Below are 25,722 nucleotides of genomic sequence, written 5' to 3' on the forward strand. Positions count from 1 at the left end.
TTAATTTTGCTAATCTGGACAGCAGTGTGTGCCCACAATACATACACAATGCACACACTACATACACAATGCACACACTACATACACAATGCACACACTACATATACACAATACATAAAACACACATAAATACATATACATACAATATACTCCATCCAGCACATCCTCCTGCACTGGGAGGGAGACAGTTTACATACCCCCCTGTCTGGGAGACGCTCTATCCTCCCTCTCCCCTGTCTCTATTGGACATACCATAGAGCTGAGCCGGGCCGCGGTGCACTGTGGGATGCGGGAGGCCTGTGTTTGGGAGGAGCCCGGATTCCTGAGCACACCGCGGCTGGAGGAGAGAGGCTGGAACCGGCGGGGAGTCACTGAGGTCAGACCCGGTACCGAGCGCAGCTCCTCACTGAGTGTAACATTGTGTGTGGGACTGTATCAGTAATCTACACACAGATACACAGCTGTCTATCATCTCTCTGTCATCTATACACACACAGCTATCTATCACCTCTCTGTCTAATGTATATATATATATATATACACACACACACACACACACACACACCCACACACACACACACCCACCCACCCACCCACCCACCCTCCCTCCCCCCCCCCCCTATAATCTCTAGCTAATATATACTCTCCATAAACATATATGAATGTATGGAACTATTACTGTATCAATCTGCACTAAGAAACACAGCTAGTTATCATATCTATCTATGTGTATATATATATATATATATATATATATATATATATATACACTGATGATAGTGGGTGTGTGTGTGTTTGTGTGTGTATATATATATATACACACACACACACACACACACACACACACACACACACACACCTCTATCATCTCTATCTGTCTAACAAAATGCTTTTATTTGTGCGAGCTTTTGAGATACACTGATCTCCTCTTCCGGCGATGTTACAATGAATAAAGCAAGAAAGGTTTTACGCTCTTCCTATGAGTGCTAAATCCCATATCTATAAATACTGCGCTATATAAGTGGTGCGCACAGTGGGGTGTGAGAAAATTTCCAGGGGAGGTGCGGCGGCTCCAGAGGTCCCGCGCTATCCACCAAATTAAGCGCAGGGATCGCTTGGGGCCTCTGCAGCTTCGCTCACCTGATCTTTGACAATGCGTCGCCATGGTAACCAGCGTCAAATGATGTCACGTTGCCATGGTAACGTGATGTCACATGACCCCGTGACGTCATTTGACGCCGGAGGAGAGGGGGCTTGAGGGTTAGGTAAGGAGGCAGGGGGGGGGGTGCAAGTTAAAAACTTTGCTCACCCCTGCGGCTATATGAATGCACACACAGCTGTCTCTTAGGCTGCGCTTATAGTGACGGCGATGCAACGTCGCAGCAAAACAAATGTATTGCCGCCGTCGCGTGCGCTTATAGTAAGCGCGACGCGACGGAGCGACGCTGGCGGTGCGAATTCTTGAAGCCGGTCAAATTTGATTTTTCAGAGGCTGTCGCCACATGTGACAGCCTCTGAACCAATCAAAGACCTGGTCGGCCGCAACTTTCGCCAGCGGCGACAGCAACGGGTGAAGTCATGCGTCGCCGTCGCTCGCACAATAGGCGCGGCCTTACACATACAAATAAACAATGTAATTCTATCCCTATATATCAATAGTAACTACATAGTATCCACACACCATTTATAGTAATGCAACACCCTCTTACATTTCCACACCCACCCACGCCATTGGTCTACATTCCCTCTCCACACACCTTTAGTAAAGTGTTCTATACATTTATATTTACATACATACACACACACTCTTACATCACAAACATTCAGGGACCATTTAACACCTAAAGTCATAAATCACATACTGCACAGGGGGGAGGGATAGGCTTCAGTTACAGATAACATTCCAGGCTGTTTTAAAGTAAAACCTTTCTTGATTTATCCATTGTAACATCGCCGGAAGAAGAGATCAGTGTATCTCGAAAGCTCCACAAATAAAAGCATTTCGTTGGCCACAGAACGGTATAGAGTATTTGTTTTTTTATTATTAAGTTCGACACACACACACACACACACACACACACACACACACACACACACACACACACACACACACACACACACACACACACACACACACACACACACACACACACACACCTGTATCAGTCTGCCCTCAGATACACAGCTATCTATCATCTCTATCTTATCTCTGTGTCTATCCATAAATATGTCTGTCTACATAAACGGGGGGGGGGGGGGGTGCTCTGAGGTAGTATATTATGTGTTTTATATATATTTATCGTACACACACGTGAGCTTTTTCCATATATTTCTTGACATTAACAAGACAATATCGGCATGCAGCAAAAGCAGCCCAAATACGCTCGTATTGGGTATGAACTCGCCAAACCTAATCACTTATGGTAAATGTTTTATTTGCGCTGCGGAATATGTTGGCACTTTAAAAAGAAATGACGTGTATATATATATATGTATGTATGTATGTATGTATGTATGTATGTATGTTTGTATGTGTATGTATGTATATATCAATCAAATGGAAATATTCCTGTATGCTCATTTGCATGTCTTAGACAGGTCTGCCACCCTGTCTTTCACCATTATCGGCCAGCATACAGTGCTTCCACTGCAGCAAGGGATTCTGGGAAATGACATGCAAATGAGCACACCGTGTCACCTTTTCCCTCAAATCCATTTTAACATGGAACCCTTATAAGCTTATGCTTGCTGTATTATACAGCTTTCATCACAGCCTGGGATAAGCTGCATAGCCAGTAACCTGCTTACAGACAGCTGTTTTTACCTTTTGGGTCTCATCAGTGTGATGCTGGTTATACAAATTTGCCAATTTGAAGCTTGGATAGGTAACAGCACAGGTGGCTCAATCAGTCCCTGCTTCAGCACAGGTGCCTCTATCAGTGGCTCAGTCACTGATTGAGCCACCTATGCTGAAGCTGGCATGTCATTAAAACCTGACCTGTTGGGCGGAGTTGAGCACCCCCGATGTAGCCCATGTCAATAAATCCCACACAAGTCCTGTCCCCGTGACATCGCTCTGCTTATACACCTGGTGACTGCGTCACTGCCACACTGTTACAAGTATACTGTCAACAGCGGCTTTCATCCCCCTGGTGATTACTAACGTCCGGCTGTAAGCTCGGTACGTGATGAGGTATCGCAGGTATCGCAGGTATCGCACGTCCCGGCTACGTTGTTATTTTCAAGTCGGCGTTTTGCCATGAAATATGTTGACGCTTTGGAAACGCATGAGGTGAAAGATTGTGTACCCCGTACCTCCCTCTGGGGTCTGGTTGTACCCCCTTTGTCTGTGTGGATTACTTGGGGTGGGTGGGAAGCAGGCGAGAGCTGATCTCCATCTGACATTCCACAAATACTTGTGAAAGGAGGGAGGAGAGGGGATGTGGGGTTAACGTTGGAAGGGAGAGCGGCGTCCAGACTTGAAGGGGGTCATTCTACGTAGTGCGCAGCGAATGCTGTTTTGGGCAGAAAATCCCCATTCATTTCCAAAGGGATTTTACCGCTAGAATCGGCTCAAAGCACCGCATCAGAATAAAGCCCTAAACCAGGGGTGGCCGACGCCAGTCCTCGAGGGCCACCAACAGGTCAGGTTTTCTTGATATCTCTGCGTCAGCATATGTGGCTCAATCAGTGACTTAGTCACCTGTGCTGCAGCAGGGATATCCTGAAAACCTGACCTGTTGGGGGTGGGGGGGGGGGGGCTGAGGGCTGGAGTTTGCCACCCCTGCAGTAAATCTCTAGTCCCTGAAATGTCCCGTTGCCGGCTCCTTCTCTGCCAGTTCCCACCTGGTCAGACAGTTCCGCGTATAAACCTTTATGTAATCTGGCAACAAAGTGACGTCAAAAGCGCGCGAGGATAATCTGTTTTTATTTGAGATGGGTGGTAGGTTGTGATAGTTTTTAACACCTGTGTTTATAGATAGATAGATAAAACATCACAAACACAAGAGGCTTCGTATTGCAGCCGCTTCTGGCACTGAAGGGGTTAAGAGGAACAGGGATTGCCAGCGCATTGTTACAGCAGTGGGTAACCGCGAGCTCGACACTCTTTTGTTTTATTTTGGGGTGTTTTGTGAGAATAAAACCTTTTCTGTTACTTCCCTAATTAAAGCTGCAGACTAAGCAATATCCTCCGTATGTTTGTTTTTTTTTTTTAAATAAATCAGTTCTGTACTATGAGACACTACTTTTTTTTTTTTTTTAATAACTCTGAAATGACATTTAATGTATTATAATGTAACAAGCCTTTTTGTTTCTATAGCAACCATTTACAAAGTCACATCCCCTTCCACTTCTGAAACAGGCTCTGGCACACCCCTTTTTGAGCGCTGCCCTCTCTCTAACAGTGCACCAATGGTATCTAGTGACTGCCTGGTCACATGATCTTCCCCACAGAACTTTGCATCTTTGGTTCTCTTCTGCTGTACTGACGGCCATTTAGTGAACCCCCGAGCCGAATCTTCTCCAATCGATCACAGGAGAACGGATCGATCTGCAACTTAGATAATTACTTGTCATTGTGTGGACTGTATTGATGCGCATATTAAAGGGGAAAATAAATCAGATAATACAAAATAAACAAAACCTGGCAGCTTGGACTGCTGCTATAAAGAGAAAGGAATACATGTTAGTATTATAGTGCTGCATAGATACAGGTAGAGCAGCGGTGCGCAATCTGTGGGGCGCGACCCCCAGGGGGGGCGCGAGACTGCCGGTGGGGGGGCGCGGGGTTTACAGAGGCCCCGCGCGCTTCCCGAAGGCACTTAAATTAAGTGCCCGGGGAGCTGCAGGGCCTCTGTAAACCATACTTACCCGTGACTCCGGCGGCTTCCTTCTTGCGTCGCCATGGCAACGCGGCGTCAAAATGACGCCGCGAGGTCATGTGACGTCATGACGCCGGAGGGCGGGTCAATGGTGGTTAGGGGGGGCGCGGAAGAGAGGGGACCGCCGGCAGGGGGGCGCAGGGAAAAAAGTTTGCGCCCCCCTGAGGTAGAGGAAGGGACTTGCATGTAGCCAGTGTGGTGATCAGTCATGTCAATGTAGCAGCTCCATTAATTCAATGTACAGCAGATGCACTCTGCAGTGCCAATTATTTCACCATCACAGCCCTAATATAGTTATTACCCTATTACACGGGTTTCCAGACTGTGACCTCATGCCTGATTTGCAGTGATTCTGCACATAATCCGAGGCCCACACCTGGGAACCCGAGAATTCTCACCCTTTTCTCATTTCCTTTTACACACTCACACACGCTAATGGGATCAGCTGTGTGGCTGGACCACACTCCATCCCACAATGAGCAGCCACTATGATCTTTTTTTTTGTTTCAACACTGTCCCTCGTTCCCCGTAGATCAGGAGTTCTAAACTCCAGTCCTCAAGACCTCGCCAAACAGGTCAGGTTTTGAGGATACCCCAGCTTCAACACAGGTGGCTCAGTCGAAGCTGAAGCTGGGACTGTTTGAGCCACCTGTGCTGAAGCTGGGACTGAATGAGACATCTGTGCTGAAGCAGGGATACCCTTAAAACCTGACCAGTTGGGGGGGATCTTGAGGAGCGGTGTTGACGTCCCCCGCTGCAGACTGTAATCTCTCATGAGCACGGACCCCATTACCTTCTGTATCTGTCTGTGCATATTTGTCATTATTTGTTTGTAACTCTGTTTATGTAACTATCCCCTCTCTGTGCCCCCTTTGTACCCCGCTGCAGAATGTGTTGGAGCTTTACAAATAAACGATAATAATATAGTGTATATATAGTCTGGCGCTGTATAACGTCCCTGTACTGTTTGGGCATTGAATGCAGTTTCAGCGTCTATCGCTCACTGTATGATCGATGGCAAATCCCTCCGCCTTGCCTTAAACACCTGTATTTTGTGTACAAGTAATATTATTGGTCTTTCCTCCCCTTTGGGGGGGGTCTCCCGTGCAAACCCGGAGTGTAACATGTAACGAGAGGTTGCCATGCCAACGCAACAGCGTATTCTCAGGGAGAAAACAGCCCCCGCTGAACAATTTATTCCCATAATCCCAACCATAAACAAGAGGGTTTAAAAAAAAAACATGACATTTCTGTAATGCTGGGTTTCTAGCGCTCCTTGACAATGTTCTATGTTCTTTATCTGCAGTGCACACCGGGAAAATGACACTTAGCCGCCGATGAGAAAGTTTACTTCTCGTTTCCTGGAACGGGTGCAGGAAATGAGGCAAATTCCTTCTCTTTTTGTTGTTGGGTTTTCTTTGTCCTCGTGCGTCGCTGCCTCGTGCCCCAGATGAGGTTGATGGGGTGGCCAATGCGTAGAAGGAGGTTAGCGACAGGGCTGGTCACGTCACTGTAGGGGCCTGGTGTACGGGAACAGCATGTACAGCACAGGGAAGGAGATGAAGCCCTAAACAGTTCTAGACATCCACGGACCACCAAAAGTGGGGGGTTTGGGGATTTTGAGGCCAAAAATGCAAAGACGGGTGGGGGGCAGTGTTGACCCTTCCATGTAGTAACAAAGGATGGAGAGGGAGTTGGGGGATGACACCTTTTATTGGACAAACAAGTAGTTGATGTTGCAAGCTTTCCAACCTCCCAGGGACCCAATGAAGGACCCCGAGAGGTTGGAAAGCTTGTAACATCATCTACTTTGTTGGTCCAATAAAAGGAATTGTACCCCAACTCCCTCTCCCTCCTTGGTTATTACAGGGGCTAACAAAGGGCATTTTATTGGAGAAATGCTAATTTTTCGTTTATGAGATTAACTCCAAACCCGCGGCATGTAAAAGCTTTTGCGGGAGGCCGCAATCCGGCTGACCTGTCCCCCATCCCCTTTTTTTTGTTTTTTTTTTGTAGTCGCAAAAACTAATCTGCAGCTCGGCCGGGGGTTCGCAGCCGGTTCTCCAGGAACGAAGTTGTTGCGCAGCGCAATTTCGTTTCCGTCTGCCAATTTGCGCAAATTTCCCTAAAATCGCTCAATGCCGAGACGATGAATCGGACGCGCATACCGGGTTTCGCTGAACCCGGAGAGATTTTTCGCTTACTAGTTTGGCGGTATTATTGAGGTTGTGGCGAAAACGTTTCCCAGGGAAACCCATTTATTTGGCGGGAGAGACGCGGAAACGTTGGCACCGTTTTACACGTCGGTGAGAGGCGAAGTCCGCGGATGAGGCTGTTTTTGGCTGATGTTCTTGGTGGCTCTTGTGTTTGATTATTTTTTTTCATGTTGATTCAATGTGTAATATGAGTTTTCTAACCGAAAAAAATAAATCACAAGAATGATTTTATTTTTTTTAAATGTAGGAATATTTCTAGGTGAGGGATCTGTCACGATCGCAGGTAATCCGGAACGCGCTATGCACTGCGGTGATCCCAGCGATGCAGCAATTTGGGGGTTCGCAGCAATTTGGGGGTTCACACCAGTTTGAAGAGAATGTGTCAGGGCAGACATGTATTCCCCCCCACCCGCCCCCCCCCCCCCAATTAAATAACTGCCACAACTTTGTGATACGGATCCAAAAAAACGGTGTGTGTACATGTCTGCTTCTGATGCATATATTGTAGATTGCAAGCTCTTGGGTCAGGATTCCTTTATCCCAATCTTTCATTGGATATTCCTGCTTCTCATCCACTTATCGTTTTCTATTTTTGAAATGAGTGAAAGCAGTGCAGGTACAGTTGGCGGTGTCGAAGGAATAATAATAATAATATGAATAATATTTGCTATTCGTGCATATTCTTGTGTGGTCTTGTAACTGACGCAGGTCTCCCTGTACTGCGCAGGAGGGCTGCGATTCATGCCATGCCATAGAGAGTACGTCTCTCCCCGAGCTGCACACCGCACAGCTCAGACACACACTCCTTTTTTTATTAGTTTGTTTGCATTCCATGCTCAGGGGAGATTGTGGGGCAGGGGGGTCCCATTCTTCTCCTGGATGTCCCACTGTGATGTCGGACAGGAAATGACATTCCCCAGCCTGGCTCAGAACCTCCTGCTGAGCTGGGAATGCAGCAAGATTTCAGTTGCTATCTGGTTGTGGTGACAAGGAAAACATATTTGGAACTGCCTAGGCTTGTCTTGGTTTACCTCGAGAGCACATGTCCACAAACCTGCCTTCCTCCGTTATCTTTTAGCATGCAAGGCTTCCACTGCAGTCAGGGATTCTGGGTAACGACATGTAAATGAGCACTACCAGGGTGCCTGGGGTAACCTGCAAGAAACACAGATGATGGAAACACTACGATCATGTTGCAGATTGTAAGGACCAGGTGGACAGTGGTCGGAGTGGTACGAATACAGTACAGTATTACTGTGCTGGGTATATTAAAACGAGAGAGGTGTGTGCTTATAGAACACTGGGGCACTGCTACGTGGAAGGGAACAAAACATGGAGGTGAGATTTATGCTGCAAAAGGAAGGAAGGTGCGGGCTTTCTAAAACAAATCTGCTTTACTTAATGCAAAAAGTGTGATTGTAAGTTTGTCTATAAAAATAGTATATTATATAGCATAGCGCTGACAGTCTAAACTGCACGGTACATATAACGTTTGCTGGCGCACACAGTCCCTGCCCCGCAGAGCTGACAATCTATGTTTTTTGGTGCCAGAGGCACAGGGAGGTAAAGTGACTTGCCCAACCCGGTTTCCCCCCTGCTTCACTTCAGTACTGGTAACTGGGTGTCAAAATGAAAAAATAAAAAAGAAATATTGGGGTATTGCGGGTGTGAAAATAAGAAATGAGCTGTGCGTGTGAATAGAATGAGGGGTGCGCCTCGCACACTTCGGCCTTGCCCCGCGCAGTGTTTCTAAACCTTGGGGTTATTATCCCAGCTACCTTATTTGGGGGGGCTCCCAACAGGCAGCTGACATGAGCTGTGTTTGGGGGAACCTCATAAGGACAGTGCATAATTGTTCTTAACTGGAGATGTTTGGCGGCTCAGATTATATGGGGAACTAAGCCGGGCCATGGAACTCATTGGCTGGTCACACGGGCGGAGGTGGGGAACGGGCTTTACCCCACGTAGCGGGGTCTTGGCCTTCAAAGATAGAGGCGCATAACTACTAAATGGTGCTATTGCATGAGACCCTCTCCCGGGAAGGAAGACGCCATACAGCCGATTCACCTGAACGGAGTGTATGGCTGGTAGAGCACCATTTAGCACACATGGCCCACAATCCCTTCTACTCTTGATTCTTTTTCCAGAGTGATCTCCCCCGAAACCAAAGCTGCGCTTTTCATTGTTTCTTTCCCTGTATGGGAATGTAGCCAGCGCGTGTGCACACCGGACGCACGCTAAGGTCGGCACGCGCTAGGTGGGCAGAGAGACCCGTCACCGCACAGGGTTTGTTCCTACATTTGTCTAACTGTGCTCCGTCTTCCCTAGGGTCGGACATTCCTGGTGACGCATCATGGCTCAGACGGGAGAGAAAGTTAAGGTGAGGCGCGGCCGGGTGTGTCTTACAAAGTAGTGGTACTGTGTACCACTCAATGTATAAGTCATCCGAAACGCTGATCACAGGCCTCTGTCCCAGCTAAAGCCTTAACCTACAATGTTACGTTATTTCAGCTTCCCGCCCTGAATAATATAGACATGGCCACCTCCTTTCATTGAACCCGAGACGTATGAATGTGTTGGATAGCCCACACTCTCCGGAGGCCATTTTTATTCCCCGTCCTTGTGGTCACTCTAGGGTAGTAGGGTTTAAATAGCGTAGTTGACAAACACATTGTGAAATGCTCAACACATAAGCAAGTAACTTTAAGCATGGAGGTGATAAGACTCCATAGATGGGAGTACCCTTTAGGTATCAGAATAACGAGGCAATCTCACATATAATCAGATCAACTGGTAGTATCCCACTTGGCACTGTAGTAAGGTATACACACAATAAAGTGTCCAGGCACATATATAATAATATCGTGTGTTGAAATGATGGATGAGATATATCTCAAGGACTCATGTATAGTGCAGTGGTATTCCACGTCCTCAGGTACAGGTGTGCTTCCGTCTTCAATCAGGTACAGAAACAGGAGCAAAAAGACACAGCACTACTTCCCAATAGGATAGATCAAAAAAAGAGAGCGTTCCCAAAGTGAAAAAATACTTTATTTATTAGACTCATGGAGAAAAAACGCAGCAGCATACTTGTATGGAGATGTCCCAGGTGAGCGCTAACGGCAGGGGTTCGTTCTCGCTTGCAGTTCTCAGACGGCGCCGGCTACGTCGGGTTCGCCAACCTGCCCAATCAGGTCCACAGGAAGTCGGTGAAGAAAGGATTCGAGTTCACCCTCATGGTGGTCGGTGAGTGGACGTGTGCACGTGGGGGGAGGGCGGTTATGTGAAAATGGCGCAGCGTGGTCCGCGGGCTGTGATGGGTTTTCTGACGGTGTGCGCAAGATGCAGAGTGTTTCACCCTCGTTTTTAATACAGAAGACAAGGGGAGATAGGGACTTGCTGCCCCCCGGTGGGGATAAAAGTAGGAGTGGGTCACTGTCTTTGTGGTGGGAGGGCCTAGTTTCAGTCCAAGCTGTCAGATCTCCTGCGTTTACGGAGTCACTTTATATCACTGTGACATGGGCAGCAAGGTGAGATGTTTGGGACAGGGACTAATGCCTCACATATACAGCGCTACGTACACTGCAGCGCTATGTCTCTCTCATATTGATATATATATTATAAAAGGACAATTTTAATTTTAAATCCTTTTGCTATAACAACAAGAACTCCACCCATAATAGTGTCTTGGTTCGGTGCTCCTGAAGTGTTCGATGGCGAGCCCCTAACGCTGCGTGTGTGGGGGACATTGTCCTCTCCTCCCAAATACTGATCTCGCTCTCTGAAGAACTTTGGCTGCTCCGGTATTTTTGCTAATGTTGCAAATTGGATTTTCAGAGTGACCTAAGATTAAGTGGTAGTTTGAGGGTTGTGTGATGGGATCACGTCATGTGTGATGTCATCAGTTAGGTCATTGCTGATGTCATATGTGTTGTCATCAGTGAGTTGTATCCAAACATAGACAAAAACCTGCTCCATGGTCTCAGGAACCATCATGCAAAATTTGGTTACAATATCTTAAGAGGTGTCCCAATGCCTAGGGAACAGACAAACAACTCAAAATATATATATATATATATATTTGTGTGTGTGTATATATATTTTATATTTATATATTTTTTATTATGTTACTTGACTGAGGCACTTTTGTGTGTGTGTTACCATCTCTCTCTTCCTCCTTGTGTTTATTCTATAAAAGACCCCGTTTAGAAATTCTTTTCATTTGCAGGTGAATCTGGTTTGGGAAAATCCACCCTAATAAACAGCTTGTTCCTGACTGACCTGTACCCAGAGAGGTACATTCCTGGGGCTGCGGGTAAGGCATTGGACTGCTACCCCCTCCCTCTCTTACTTCCCCCCTGTTGTGAAGATTTGGGGGGGCAGTGCTGCACCGGCCTGTCCATGTGCCCCCGGTTCTGAGCTCCTGCTGGTTACAGACGCCCCCTAATACTATTTGTACTATTATTCGGCACCGAGTTACCGCGCTCTCGACTTAAACCTTTCCCTCTCCCTGCCCCTGACTGGTGGAACTCCGTCACACTCAGTATACGGCAAGCACCCGCTCTCCCCACCTTCAAGACAGACCGTATAATTGGCCTCTTCGATGAAGCCTCCCAGTAACCTGGACTCATGACTAGAGTCCCATAGACACTAGTGTCCCATAGTGGCCAATGACTGTCACCTACTGCACTTATTCCCTCACCTGCTGTCTCTGCAAGTCTCCCAACATTGCACTTGTAAGCTCTCCGGGGCAGGGATTCCCTTTCCTATTGTCTGATTTTGCATGTTGCACTTATTGTATTATAATTCCCTGTACTGTGATAGATATATATATGTATATTATACTTTACCATTCAGCAAATGAGGTAAGTGTCCAAAAAAGTGTATTAGAACAGACACATACAGAACCAACGTTTCGATCCCGGGGAGGGAACTTCTTCAGGGTTGTGTGCACTCCCCTCAAAAAGATCCCTCCCCGGGATCGAAACGTTGGTTCTGTATGTGTCTGTTCTAATACACTTTTTTGGACACTTACCTGTGTCTTACTATCTATCTATCTATATCTATCTCTTGAAGAAAGGCTAGAATGGTCTAATTATCTGCATCAGACAAAATGAATGCAAAATAGTTTCTTGACCACACACACACACACACACACACACACACACACACACACACACACACACACACACACACACACACACACACACACACACACACACACACACACACACCCCACACCCCACACCCCACACCCCACACCCCACACCACACACCACACACCACACACCACACACACCCCCCCCCCCCCCACACACACACACCCCCCACACACACATACCCCACAACCCCACACACACACACACCCCCCACACACACACACACACCCCACACACACACACCCCACACACACACACACCTCACACACACACCCCCCCCACACACACACACACCCCACACACACACCCCCCCCCCCCCCACACACACACCCCACACACACACACCCCACACACACACACACCTCACACACACACACACCCCACACACACACACACACACCACACACACACCACACACACACCACACACACCACACACACCACACACACCACACACACCACACACCACACACACCACACACACACACACTTGCTGAGCAGTAAGACGTTGAGTATTTGCCATGAGCTGATAAAACAATCTGCAATATAAATGACTCACTTACTGCTAAATACACCAACGCATTGCTCAAAATATAGCAGTACTGAGCTCCCCCGCCCTTTCCTGACCTCCTCCGCAGAGAAGATCGAGCGGACGGTTCAGATCGAAGCCTCCACGGTGGAGATCGAGGAGCGCGGCGTGAAACTGCGTCTCACCGTGGTGGATACCCCAGGATACGGAGACCCCATTAACAGCCAGGACTGGTAAGGGTTGCAAAGGGGGAGACTGGGTCGCGGCGTGAGGTCATGGAAGGGCAATAAGCTGCAGGTATCGTCGCTGCTGCCGTGAAAGAGTTAAACGGACACCCGGCACACTGGGTACAATGTCTTGGTAGGACCCCGCGAAGCATTTGACACCTATCGCTTTTACAGTTGGCATAGTGCCGGTTGCCTCAACACCAGTCCTCAAGACCCCCCCTCCGCATCAGGATAGGTTTTAAGGATATCACTGCTTCAGCACAGGTGGCTCTATCAGTCCCAGCTTCAGCACAGGTGGCTTTGACTGAGCCTCTGATTGAGCCACCCGTGCTGGAGCTGGGATATCCTGAAAACCGGACCTGTTGGGGGGGTCTGGAGGACTGGAGTTTGCCACTCCTTGCATAGTGTTTGGCAGTGTCCTTTCTGCACACAGGATACAGGCAGGATGAACTATAAGTAGGATTAAGCAACCGCAATGTTTTTCTGTCCACACATCAGACTGCCCGACACGTCACTAGCTGAGCAGTTCTCTCCCGCAGTCGGCAGTGCCGGGTGCAGATAACCCCGCACCGGTTACAGCCGGGATCCCATCTGTGCTGACTCACCAACCCTGATTTAAATAGGACGGGTGCTGCATAAAAATAAACTGAAACCCTCGGAAAAAAAGTGAAGTTAAATATATCTATCGGCATCATTTTCTTAGAGCAGCTGTGTGGCTGCGCTCTCAGCCGCCTGCAGCATTGGGAGCCCTGCAGACTATTCATGGCAATTGGTACGGGCCATACCTTTTTCCTACCTGGGAACTGGCGTTCGTAGTGCAGAGGCGGGTAACTCCAGTCCTCAAGGGCCACCAGCAGGCCAGGGTTTCAGGATATCCCTGCTTCAGCACGGGTGGCTCAGTCTTGGACTGCACCACCTGTGCTGACGCAGGGATATCCTGAAAACCTGACCTGTTGGTGGCCCTTGGGGGCTGGAGTTGGCCCACTCCCTGGCGTAGTGACATCGGTGGAAGATCTCTGATGGTAGAGATGAGTGAAGCCCCCTCCCCGCCTGGTTATTGGCCCCTCTGCTTGTCAGATGCAAACCTCCGCCAGAAGCAGGGAAATGAAGCGACACTTAAACATCAGCGTTGCATAGAGCCACCTGTGCTGAAGCAGGGATATCCTTAAAACCTAACCTGCTGGGGGCGTCTGGAGGACTGGAGATGAGCCTCCCTGGCATAGAGTGCTGTCTCCTTACTGCCCCTAATCCCCATCGGCACCACTGCTTTAATTCGTTTCCCCTGCGTAACCTAACGCCTCCAGCGCAGTGCCTTTCTGCGCTCCGCAGAAGTGCGAGGGTTAATTGCCGTGTGTGACCCTCAGCAGGCATGTTGGGGGGGCGAGCGATGTGCAGGCTCCCCCTTCCTTCCGCTGGCGTCCACCTGTGCTGAAGCTGGGCTATCCTTAAAACCTGACCTGTTGAGGGGGGGTCTTGAGGACTGGAGTTGAACCCCTGACCTACCCAATAACGGAAATAATATCGGCGCACCCCGAGATCCCTCACTGCCATCGACCAATATGGAGCCACAGGGTCACTTCTTATTCAATCAACTCCTTTTTATCATTGAATTTCCTTGTCGTGTAAGCCTTTTAAACATGACGTGCAAAGCGCTGGCTACACTCTCCTAACACCCTTGTTTTGTAGCACAATGCTTTGCTCACCCCCTCTGGGCGAAAAGGGGTTAAAAGGATGAAGGGGCTTCCGTAATAAAGCCCAGCTACTTGACCATAGTTATTATCCCTGCTTGCCGTGGCCGCTTGATTTCCTGGGGCGTCGTGGGCAGCGCAGGAAATGCCCCCTATAAACCCAGGTGCTTCCCACAGAGCGATACAATGGCTCGGTGTTACTAAGTAACGTCATGTAGAAAACATGCGCTGTCCAGGAAGTGACCTCATTCCTGAGGAGCTGCCCCCCCCCTAAAGTATATCCCCGTCTTGGCCAATCACAACGATGATGACGTATCGTCTCCGGAAAAGCTTCGTTTCACATCGCCCCCCTGGGATTATAAATCCGGATTGTAGGAGCAGCCAGGTGTTCTGGGGGGGGGGGGGGGAATTCCCTGTCTTTGAAGTGGGTCAAACTGGTGTGTGTCAGGTGTCAACTCCTTGTGACCTTGGACAAGTCACTGTATATCCTCTTGCCGCAGTATTTAGATCGTAAGCTCTGCGGGTCGGGGAGGAATAAATGACTTATTAATGTAGACTATTTATCCATCTCTATGTAGCAGATATGTCTTATAAGTAAATAAAATAAGAATATGCCCCACCCACAAAAAAAAGGTCAAGTCATATTTTAAGAATATCAGTCTTCTACTGCCACTGATTGAGCCACCTGTGCTGAAGCAGGGTCTGATTGAGCCACCTGTGCTGAAGCAGGGATATCCTGAAAACCTGACCTGTTGGAGGGGTCTGAGGTCTGGAGTTGAGCACCCCCCTGCCTTATCAGACTGCAGCATTATCTCTCAGCTGCTTGACCACATGCCCTCCAAGGTGACCCCTGGTGTAAGGCTTTTGCAATACATGGATACAGATTGTTGCTGAATCGAGTAAAACATTTCCTGGCACCAATACTCCTGATGTGGTTTGCAGGAGAAGCATTGGCTAGCACAGCTGTCCCGGTGCAGTGTATGATGATACTAAGTATCTCTGCACACTGCAGCCTGCCGCAGCGAGTCCTTTCTGGTGAAACCATAAAACATGAACGCAGTGAAGTCTGCCTACAACAGTGCGACGGTGCAGCAGTGTTTGGCGCGCGTGATGTCATTGCATATGTAGTTTTTGGGGGTCTCCAGTAACATTCTTTGGTTTCAACTCACTAAGCAGTAGTAGAAGTGTTAGCAGTGTAGTAACTATATATTCTGGATTGCCGCTTGTGGCTTTTCAAAGGGGGGGGGGGGGGGGGGGGGGGGAAGTTCGATGTCTCTGAAATATTTCTGCACACTTGAACGGTTTCATTCATTTTGGTCTCTATCGCAGTTTCAAACCATCATCCACTACATCGACAATCAGTTTGAGCGCTACCTGCACGACGAGAGCGGCCTGAACAGGCGCCACATCATCGATAACCGCGTGCACTGCTGCTTCTACTTCATCTCGCCATTCGGACACGGGTAACGTCCAGCGTCCCGAGCTCTGCATGCTGCACCCCTGTGATAACCCCCTCCAGCGCTGCATCAGTCACCGACATGCACTAGAAACCTCTCACGTCCCCACGTGTTATTAGGGATTACTGCTTCATTAAGCTGCAAGGTCGTCGTGACGAAGGGTAGTGTTTCGATGCAAAACTGAGGATGGCATGGTGCGTTGCACTAGGGTTATGAAGGTGACGCGTTGTAGGGAAGACGGTTAATTGATCTATTTTATTTGTCACGTCACTCATTGGTAAATCTGTTTTCAGTGTTACTTTGTAAGCACACTAATCAGAAACTTTAGCTTATATATATATAAAACATAATACTGAGTTAAGTTATGGTGAGTAAAAAAAGTGACAAAAACCCTCCATAGGAAAGCAAATATGCAAATATAGCTGTATGCTCATCTGCATGTCTTAGGCAGGTCTGCAACCCCGCCTTTCCCCATTATCACCCAGCATACAGCACTTCCACTGCAGCAAGGGATTCTGGGAAATGACATGCAAATGAGCACACAGTGTCACCTTTTGCCTCAATAACCATTTTTAACATGGTTCCCTATAGGCTTAAGCTTGCTGCATGGTCACAGCTTTGAGCACAGCCAGGGTTAAGGTGCATACCCAGAAAACCACCCACAGACAGCTGTTTCGACCTTGATGGGTCTCATCAGTGTGGGGTTGATTTTACTGGGAATGCAAGAGAGGCTATGGGATAGGCTAAACCATAATACTGAGTTAAGTTATGGTGAGTAAAAAGTATATATATATATATACACACACACACACGCACACACGCACGTACACACACACACACACACACACACACATATAATATATACATACACACACACACTAATTAGTTCCCCTTATGTACAGACTCTTGATTCACGTAGGTCTGGGTTGCTGTTTGTCCGTCACTGTCGGGCACTGCAATGTATAGCTGGACCCAGCAGTGAAGGCGTTAAGCATTAATCCGTAAGTCGTACTTAATGAAGCCGGGCCGGTCTTTAGGCTCTCGCCCTTCCCACGTCTCATCCAAACCTAATATTGTTAATTTGTTTCTGCTTTGATGGATTAGGCCCCAGGAGGCCGGCAGGTGAAGTGTTTGTAATGAAGGGAGGGGGAGTTACTATGTAGCAGGGAGGGGGAGTTACTATGTAGCAGTAGTCATGTCTTTGTCAGGCCGTGTCCCAGCAGAGAATGTTCTGTGTGTTTGTATCCGTGCATCCGCAGACACCGCTGTATGATTCAGCGGCCTGACGGCTGTCACAGCCCGTCGCTGTTAACCATTTCAGCACTGCCTGCAACTCCTTACCTATGCAGACAGAATGGTTAAAGCAGCAGTTTAAGATATTCACTAATTCATGAACCCACTGTATAATAATGCCGAGTATCTCTACACCTTTCCAGCCCACAGGGGATCCCTCAATCCTTCTAGAAAATGTCACTTTTTTCTGTGCTGCAAAAACACACTCACTCTCTCACTCACACTCTCACTCACTCTCTCTCTCACTCACACTCTCTCTCACTCACACACTCTCTCACTCACACTCTCACTCACCCTCTCACTCTCTCACTCACACTCTCTCACTCACACACTCTCACTCTCTCACTCACACTCTCTCACTCACACTCTATCTCACTCACACTCTCTCACTCACCCTCTCTCACTCACACTCTCTCACTCAAACACGCTGACCTCTGTCCCCTGCACGCTGACCTCCGTCCCCTGCACGCTGACCTCCGTCCCCTGCACGCTGACCTCCGTCCCCTGCACGCTGACCTCCGTCCCCTGCACGCTGACCTCCGTCCCCTGCGCGCTGACCTCCGTCCCCTGCGCGCTGACCTCCGTCCCCTGCGCGCTGACCTCCGTCCCCTGCGCGCTGACCTCCGTCCCTGTGCTTCCCTTTAGGTTGAAACCTCTGGACGTGGAGTTCATGAAAGCGCTTCACGGGAAGGTGAACATCGTCCCTGTCATTGCGAAGGCGGATACCCTGACCCTGAAGGAGCGGGACCGGCTGAAGAGAAGGGTAGGTGCACAGCAGAGAACCGCTTTGCTGCCGGAAGCCTCGCAGTCCCCTCTTGCAGCCAAAGGTTCAGGGGGGAAGGTTATCTCCCTACTAAATAATCCCCGAAGGAGAGATACCAAAGGAAGTCTCGTATAACGGAGAGATCCGGGTTTCCTCTCCTGGTGACTAAAGGCGGGGGAGATACTCTCTGGCATGGGAATTTCTGAACGTGCATTAAGGTTCCCTGCTAATTCCTCCGGCTTCTGCTTTCAGGGAAAATAAACTGGTTTATACGCCCCCTCCTCCTTCACCTGCTTCTCAGCAGCAGCAGCAACAAGGAAAGGACCGGTTTGTGCTGCGCCGGAGGAAAGCAGAAGTCAGAACGATGATTTAGAGCAGGGGGGGTCAACTCCAGTCCTTAAGCTCTCCCTCCCCCCCCCCCCAACAAGTCAGGTTTTCGGGATATCCCTGCTTATAGGGATGGCTCAATCAGTCCCTGCTTCAGCATAGGTGGTTCAATCTGAGCCTCTGATTGAGCCACCTGTGCTTAAGCTGTGATATCCTAAAAACCTGACCTGTTGGGGGGAGGGAGGGGGCATGAGCGCCCCTGCATTAGAGCGCGCACGGATGCAAAGTAGTTCCAGTCTAGCAGCGATGCCCCGCATGCCGTCTGCTCTCATAATACATATACAGTCAGGTAGATGGGTATTGCTCAAACTCGGGGAACAAAGCATTGAACCCCAAGTTTGTGCGCAGAATGTACTGATCTGTGGAGGAAATTGGTTGTAGTTTTGTTGCACGTGGCAATGAAAATGGCCATTCTCGCGCTGCTTAGTCTTTGCCGATACGGAGCAGACTCTTTGCTTGTATACAATGCGGACCCCACTCGGGTTAACCCTTTCAGTGATCAATCGGTGGAAGAGGTCAGCAAGTAAGGTGTTAATAGAGTAATAATAGCTTTGTCATATAGCACTTTTCTCCCGATGGGACTTAAAGCGCGTCACCATTATAGCGTAGCACGCAGCACATAGGAATGTCACAGTCCCTGCCCCGTGGAGCTTACACTCGATGTTTTTGGTGCTTGAGGCACAGGGAGATAAAGGGACTTGGCCAAGGTCACAAGGAGCCGACACCGGGATAGTGACGGGAGGCCGTCCCTTCACTAACTTGAGGAAAGCGAAGTGAAACTGGTACCTGGGTGTTTCGTTTGGATCGGAGTGTTTTTCCCTGTACAGGAACCCTTTAATTCCCCCCCCCCCCCCTCTCTCTCTCCCATCCACTGCCCGAAAGGAAACCATAAAAATACTTGATCACAATATTGTGTTGTGTCAGACCCGGGAGCGGCACCAGATTGTGTGTTTGGCAAGCGAGTTCTGCGCGGTAAACAAAGGCGATTCTTCTAAGCGCCTCTCGCCCCCCAAGGGTGCAGCAACGTAGGGGGCTTCCAGAGAAGAGCGCAGTGACGGTCTCGCTGGGTAAACGCCATCTGCCTTTCCCAAGAGACCAGGAGAAAGAGAGAGCGATAGATGTATATTTTTGCGAAGCGTTCATTGTGTTGGGTGACAGACGCATGGCGCCGTTTCGGTATTAGGAAAGAGCCATTTGAAGAACGTGTAGTCCTCGAGGGCCACCAACAGGTCAGGTTTTAAGGATATCCCTGCTTCAGCAAAGGTGGCTCACTCAGTGGCTCAGTCTTCGACTTGAGGATTGGAGTTGGCCACCTCTGATATATACGTTGTGGAGGGATAGCCGCTTTAACACTTAGTGCCACGTACTCGGCCACGGGGGGGGGATAAATAGAGTCCGTGGGCTTTTGTACAAGGAAAGGAGTGTGTGAGGCTGGGGCTTTTAACCCCATCACTGCCAGGGAGGCCTGCAGCATATTTAGAGTTTATATGTCGCTTTGCAATGTAGTGCAGGTCCCCTCTAGCAGGGAAGGGGTTAAAGCCCTTAATTACCACAGGATCAGCTTAATTTTTATGTGGATAATTTACCTATTGGGAAATTGGAGGTAACTTCCCCCCCTCCATCCCCTCTACCCTCCTCTCCATCCATCCCACCCCCCATCATCCCCTCTACCCCCTTCTCCATCCACCCCACCCCCCATCATCCCCTCTACCCCCCCTCCATCCCTTCTACTCTCCTCTCCATCCATCCCACCCCCTATCATCCCCTCTACCCCCCCTCTCCATCCATCCCACCCCCCCATCATCCCCTCTACCCCCCTCTCCATCTATCCCACCCCCCCATCATCCCCTCTACTCCCCCTCTCCATCCATCCAACCCCCCCATCATCCCCTCCACACCTCATCATCCCCTCTACCCCCCCATCATCCCCTCTACCCCCCCTCTCCATCCATCCCACCCCCCCATCATCCCCTCTACCCCCCCTCTCCATCCATCCCACCCTCCCATCATCCCCTCTACCCCCCTCTCCATCCATCCCACCCCCCCATCATCCCCTCTACCCCCCTCTCCATCCATCCAACCCACCCATCATCCCCTCCACCCCTCATCATCCCCTCTACCCCCCTCTCCATCCATCCCACCCCCATCATCCCCTCCACCCCCCATCATCCCCTTCAACTCCCCCAATCATCCCTTCCACCACCCTCCTCCACCCATCCCCTCCACCCTGCCTCCATCCATCTCCTTCCCCCCCATCACCCCCTTCCCATCCCCTCCCCACCTTTCCATCCATCCCCCCCGTCCCCTCCCCCTACTAGTTGTGTAGAAAGCAGTCACCGTGCAAGACTTGTTGTTTTGTTGCCGTGCCTGTATAACCCCAGTTTGTTTTCCCTGGCAGCCGCACTGAAGCTGTGACTGCCCTGTGTATTATTCCAGCTCTCCGGCACCCCCTCCCTTGCTGCCGGCGTGCCACTTTTCCCGCCATTGTTTGAGCGCAGGGCTGTTATCAGGGGATCTGTGAGCGGAGAGACTTTTTCTTGTCCCTTGGATATTGTTTTGGCTGCTGAGCTGGTCCCAGAACATCGGCGCTGCCACAGGGGGGTCCGGGAAATGTACCGGGAAGGGACCGGTCTGTGACAGGCACAGCTGTGTGTGGGGGATGAAGGGGTTAACTACAGAATAGGGCAAATAACTGGCAGTGACGCAGTTAACAGGGTAATTTACAGAGCATCTTGGAGCAGATTTAAACTCTTATTAAACTCAACGTTCTAACCCAGCCTGGCCGTCATCTTTAAATAAACCCCCATGTGCATTTAACCCCTTGGCAGGGAAAAGGTTAACACTATGACTATTGCTAGACCCCAGACCAGGGCGGCCAACTCCAGTCCTCAAGAGCCACCAACCGGTCAGGCTTCCGGGATAACCCAGGTTCAGCATAGGTGGCTATATCAGCCTCTGATTGAGCCACCTGTGCTGATGCAGGGACTGATTGAGCCAACTGTGCTGAAGCAGCGACTGAGCAACTGAGCGGTCTGTGCTGAAGCAGGGACTGATTGTGCCGTCTGTGCTGAAGCAGTGACTGATTGTGCTGTCTGTGCTGAAGCAGGGACTGATTGTGCCATCTGTGCTGAAGCAGGGACTGATTGTGCCATCTGTGCTGAAGCAGGGACTGATTGTGCCATCTGTGCTGAAGCAGGGACTGATTGTGCCATCTGTGCTGAAGCAGGGACTGTTTGTGCCTTCTGTGCTGAAGCAGTGACTGATTGTGCTGTCTGTGCTGAAGCAGGGACTGATTAAGCCACCTGTGCTGAAGCAGGGATATCCTGAAAACCTGACCTGTTGGTGGCCCTTGCAGCCTGGAGTTAGCCACCCGTTCCCCAGACCGAACATCTAAGGATTGCACTGTGTCAGCACTGACCCCGATAACGACCCCCCAGACCGTTCCGTGACCGTAACGTGGACGACGTGTGCTGACCGTTTCTCGGGACGGGAAGCCGCGAAACAACGTTGCAAGTTGCTGAGACTCTGTGTGCGGACGCCGTGACATTTGGCCCACGGCCGCTACTCCTTCACGGAACACAACACTCTCCGGTGACGCACGCAACATCTGCAAGAGCCGCAATCAGATCGGTGACACGCCGGCTGGGGGAGGACGGTGACAGAGTGTTCTGCAGGACATGGTTCTAGGGGCGAGCGGGTTCCGGATCGCCCTTACGATTGGCAAGTCGGGGCGCTGTGTGCCAGACCCTGCTGAGGCCACTTAACATAGGGGGAGTCTGGTCCAAGGCAATATGGAAATGTGCTGCTTATTCAGGCCTGCTGTACGGAGGGACGTGCAGCTCTGCGTGTGTAACGCTGGGACACATTGCATTACTACGTATGTGCTGCTTATTCAGGCCTGCTGTACGGAGGGACGTGCAGCTCTGCGTGTGTAACGCTGGGACACATTGCATTACTACGTATGTGCTGCTTATTCAGGCCTGCTGTACGGAGGGACGTGCAGCTCTGCGTGTGTAACGCTGGGACACATTGCATTACTACGTATGTGCTGCTTATTCAGGCCTGCTGTACGGAGGGACTGGCAGCTCTGCGTGTGTAACGCTGGGACACATTGCATTACTACGTATGTGCTGCTTATTCAGGCCTGCTGTACGGAGGGACTGGCAGCTCTGCGTGTGTAACGCTGGGACACATTGCATTACTACGTATGTGCTGCTTATTCAGGCCTGCTGTACGGAGGGACGTGCAGCTCTGCGTGTGTAACGCTGGGACACATTGCATTACTACGTATGTGCTGCTTATTCAGGCCTGCTGTACGGAGGGACGTGCAGCTCTGCGTGTGTAACGCTGGGACACATTGCATTACTACGTATGTGCTGCTTATTCAGGCCTGCTGTACGGAGGGACGTGCAGCTCTGCGTGTGTAACGCTGGGACACATTGCATTACTACGTATGTGCTGTTTATTCAGGCCTGCTGTACGGAGGGACGTGCAGCTCTGCGTGTGTAACGCTGGGACACATTGCATTACTACGTATGTGCTGCTTATTCAGGCCTGCTGTACGGAGGGACGTGCAGCTCTGCGTGTGTAACGCTGGGACACATTGCATTACTACGTATGTGCTGCTTATTCAGGCCTGCTGTACGGAGGGACGTGCAGCTCTGCGTGTGTAACGCTGGGACACATTGCATTACTACGTATGTGCTGCTTATTCAGGCCTGCTGTACGGAGGGACGTGCAGCTCTGCGTGTGTAACGCTGGGACACATTGCATTACTACGTATGTGCTGCTTATTCAGGCCTGCTGTACGGAGGGACGTGCAGCTCTGCGTGTGTAACGCTGGGACACATTGCATTACTACGTATGTGCTGCTTATTCAGGCCTGCTGTACGGAGGGACTGGCAGCTCTGCGTGTGTAACGCTGGGACACATTGCATTACTACGTATGTGCTGCTTATTCAGGCCTGCTGTACGGAGGGACGTGCAGCTCTGCGTGTGTAACGCTGGGACACATTGCATTACTACGTATGTGCTGCTTATTCAGGCCTGCTGTACGGAGGGACGTGCAGCTCTGCGTGTGTAACGCTGGGACACATTGCATTACTACGTATGTGCTGCTTATTCAGGCCTGCTGTACGGAGGGACGTGCAGCTCTGCGTGTGTAACGCTGGGACACATTGCATTACTTTGTATGTGCTGCTTATTCAGGCCTGCTGTACGGAGGGACTGGCAGCTCTGCGTGTGTAACGCTGGGACACATTGCATTACTACGTATGTGCTGCTTATTCAGGCCTGCTGTACGGAGGGACTGGCAGCTCTGCGTGTGTAACGCTGGGACACATTGCATTACTACGTATGTGCTGCTTATTCAGGCCTGCTGTACGGAGGGACGTGCAGCTCTGCGTGTGTAACGCTGGGACACATTGCATTACTACGTATGTGCTGCTTATTCAGGCCTGCTGTACGGAGGGACGTGCAGCTCTGCGTGTGTAACGCTGGGACACATTGCATTACTACGTATGTGCTGCTTATTCAGGCCTGCTGTACGGAGGGACGTGCAGCTCTGCGTGTGTAACGCTGGGACACATTGCATTACGTATGTGCTGCTCGGCTTATAATAGGGATACTCTGTCGTCCGCACCGCGTTTCAGGGACCCCAGCCCCCCAGGCGTCACAATCCAACCACCACAGGCACTGAATTAACTAACCATTGGGGCGGGCAACTCCAGTCCTCAAGGGCCAACAACAGGTCAGGTTTTCAGGATGTCCCAGCTTTGGCACAGGTGGTTTAATCAGACCCTGCTTCAGCACAGGTGGCTCAATCAGAGGCTCTGAGCCACCTGTGCTGAAGCTGGGATATCTGTTGGTGGCCCTTGAGGACTGGAGTTGCCTGCCCCTGAATGAAACTGTGAAATAAACTGTATTCAAAAAGAATAGTCAACAAGGTCTTACATGGGGGGGTGGGGTGGAGACACACAGCTCTGCCCACCTCAGTCTCTACTCAAGCAGTGCCCTCAGCTGCCGTGTTCAGACATGTGTCAGTGAAGGGTGTAGTGTGGGTGAGCAGCGGTGCCGGAGGAATGCCGTGTCCTGGCACAGCGGCACCGCAGGCATGTGTTTAACTTCAGCTAATGCGCCCAGACCCCGCAGGAGATAAATCATACAGTATGATGGGGCCAGCAGGACATCTAACAGACCCTGAGCTCGGGCCCAAAGGTCAAGCCCCAGACCAGGCTAAGAATGCCAGAACCTCGCAGGGAGCCGTGTGCCTGCAGCAGACATGGATTCCAGCAGCACCCTGAGTCTGCAGCACCCTGAGTCTGCAGCACCCTGAGTCTGCCGCACCCTGAGTCTGCCGCACCCTGAGTCTGCCGCACCCTGAGTCTGCCGCACCCTGAGTCTGCCGCACCCTGAGTCTGCCGCACCCTGAGTCTGCCGCACCCTGAGTCTGCCGCACCCTGAGTCTGCAGCACCCTGAGTCTGCAGCACCCTGAGTCTGCCGCACCCTGAGTCTGCAGCACCCTGAGTCTGCCGCACCCTGAGTCTGCCGCACCCTGAGTCTGCCACACCCTCTGTCGTCAGCTGGCAAACTCTGCAGGGGATGTGTACGCTGGGTGATGCAGGGGGGCTCAAGTGCAGTCCTCAAGCCCCCCCCAAACAGGTCAGGTTTTCAGGATATCCCAGATTCAGCACAGGTGGCTCAAATCAGTCCCTGCTTCAGCACAGGTGGCTCAATCAGTGGCTCAGTCAATGTGGCCAACTCCAGTCCTCAAGGGCCACCAACAGGTCAGGCTTTAAGGATATCCCTGCTTCAGCACAGATGGACTCAATGAGCACCACCGAAGTAGGGATATCCTGAAAACCTAACCTGTTGGTGGCCCTTGAGGACTGGCGTTGGCCACCCCTGACTTAGATTGTAAGCTCTTCGGGGCAGGGTCTTCTTTAGCCTTATGTTGTCTTTTACCTGTCACGCTTATTCCCATGGTTGGTTACGTATTTACCTCCCGCTGTAACGCGCTGCGCAAGCGGTTGACGCTATATAAATAAAATGATACAAGTGTCCGGGAGATTAAAAGGGAGCTCTCTCCAAAGCCCATTTTACCATGGTAACCTAAGACGCT

The 25,722-nt window shown here is 50.3% G+C and overlaps 1 protein-coding gene across 1 annotated transcript in view; it reads left to right on the forward strand.

The window, feature by feature from the left end:
• The first annotated feature begins 268 nt into the window (after positions 1–268).
• The window catches only part of SEPTIN5 (septin 5), a 55,705-nt gene continuing 30,251 nt past the window's right edge, over positions 269–25,722 (forward strand). Inside the window, exons 1-8 of the mRNA XM_075568556.1 lie at positions 269–376; positions 9,428–9,479; positions 10,246–10,345; positions 11,328–11,414; positions 12,896–13,019; position 13,419; positions 16,031–16,164; positions 18,097–18,214. Of these exons, the coding sequence (XP_075424671.1) occupies positions 9,453–9,479; positions 10,246–10,345; positions 11,328–11,414; positions 12,896–13,019; position 13,419; positions 16,031–16,164; positions 18,097–18,214 (591 nt within the window). The 5' untranslated portion in view covers positions 269–376; positions 9,428–9,452. The remainder of the gene's footprint in view (positions 377–9,427; positions 9,480–10,245; positions 10,346–11,327; positions 11,415–12,895; positions 13,020–13,418; positions 13,420–16,030; positions 16,165–18,096; positions 18,215–25,722) is intronic.

Source organism: Ascaphus truei, chromosome 13 (assembly GCF_040206685.1).
Source record: "Ascaphus truei isolate aAscTru1 chromosome 13, aAscTru1.hap1, whole genome shotgun sequence".
Taxonomy (NCBI): Eukaryota; Metazoa; Chordata; class Amphibia; order Anura; family Ascaphidae; genus Ascaphus; species Ascaphus truei.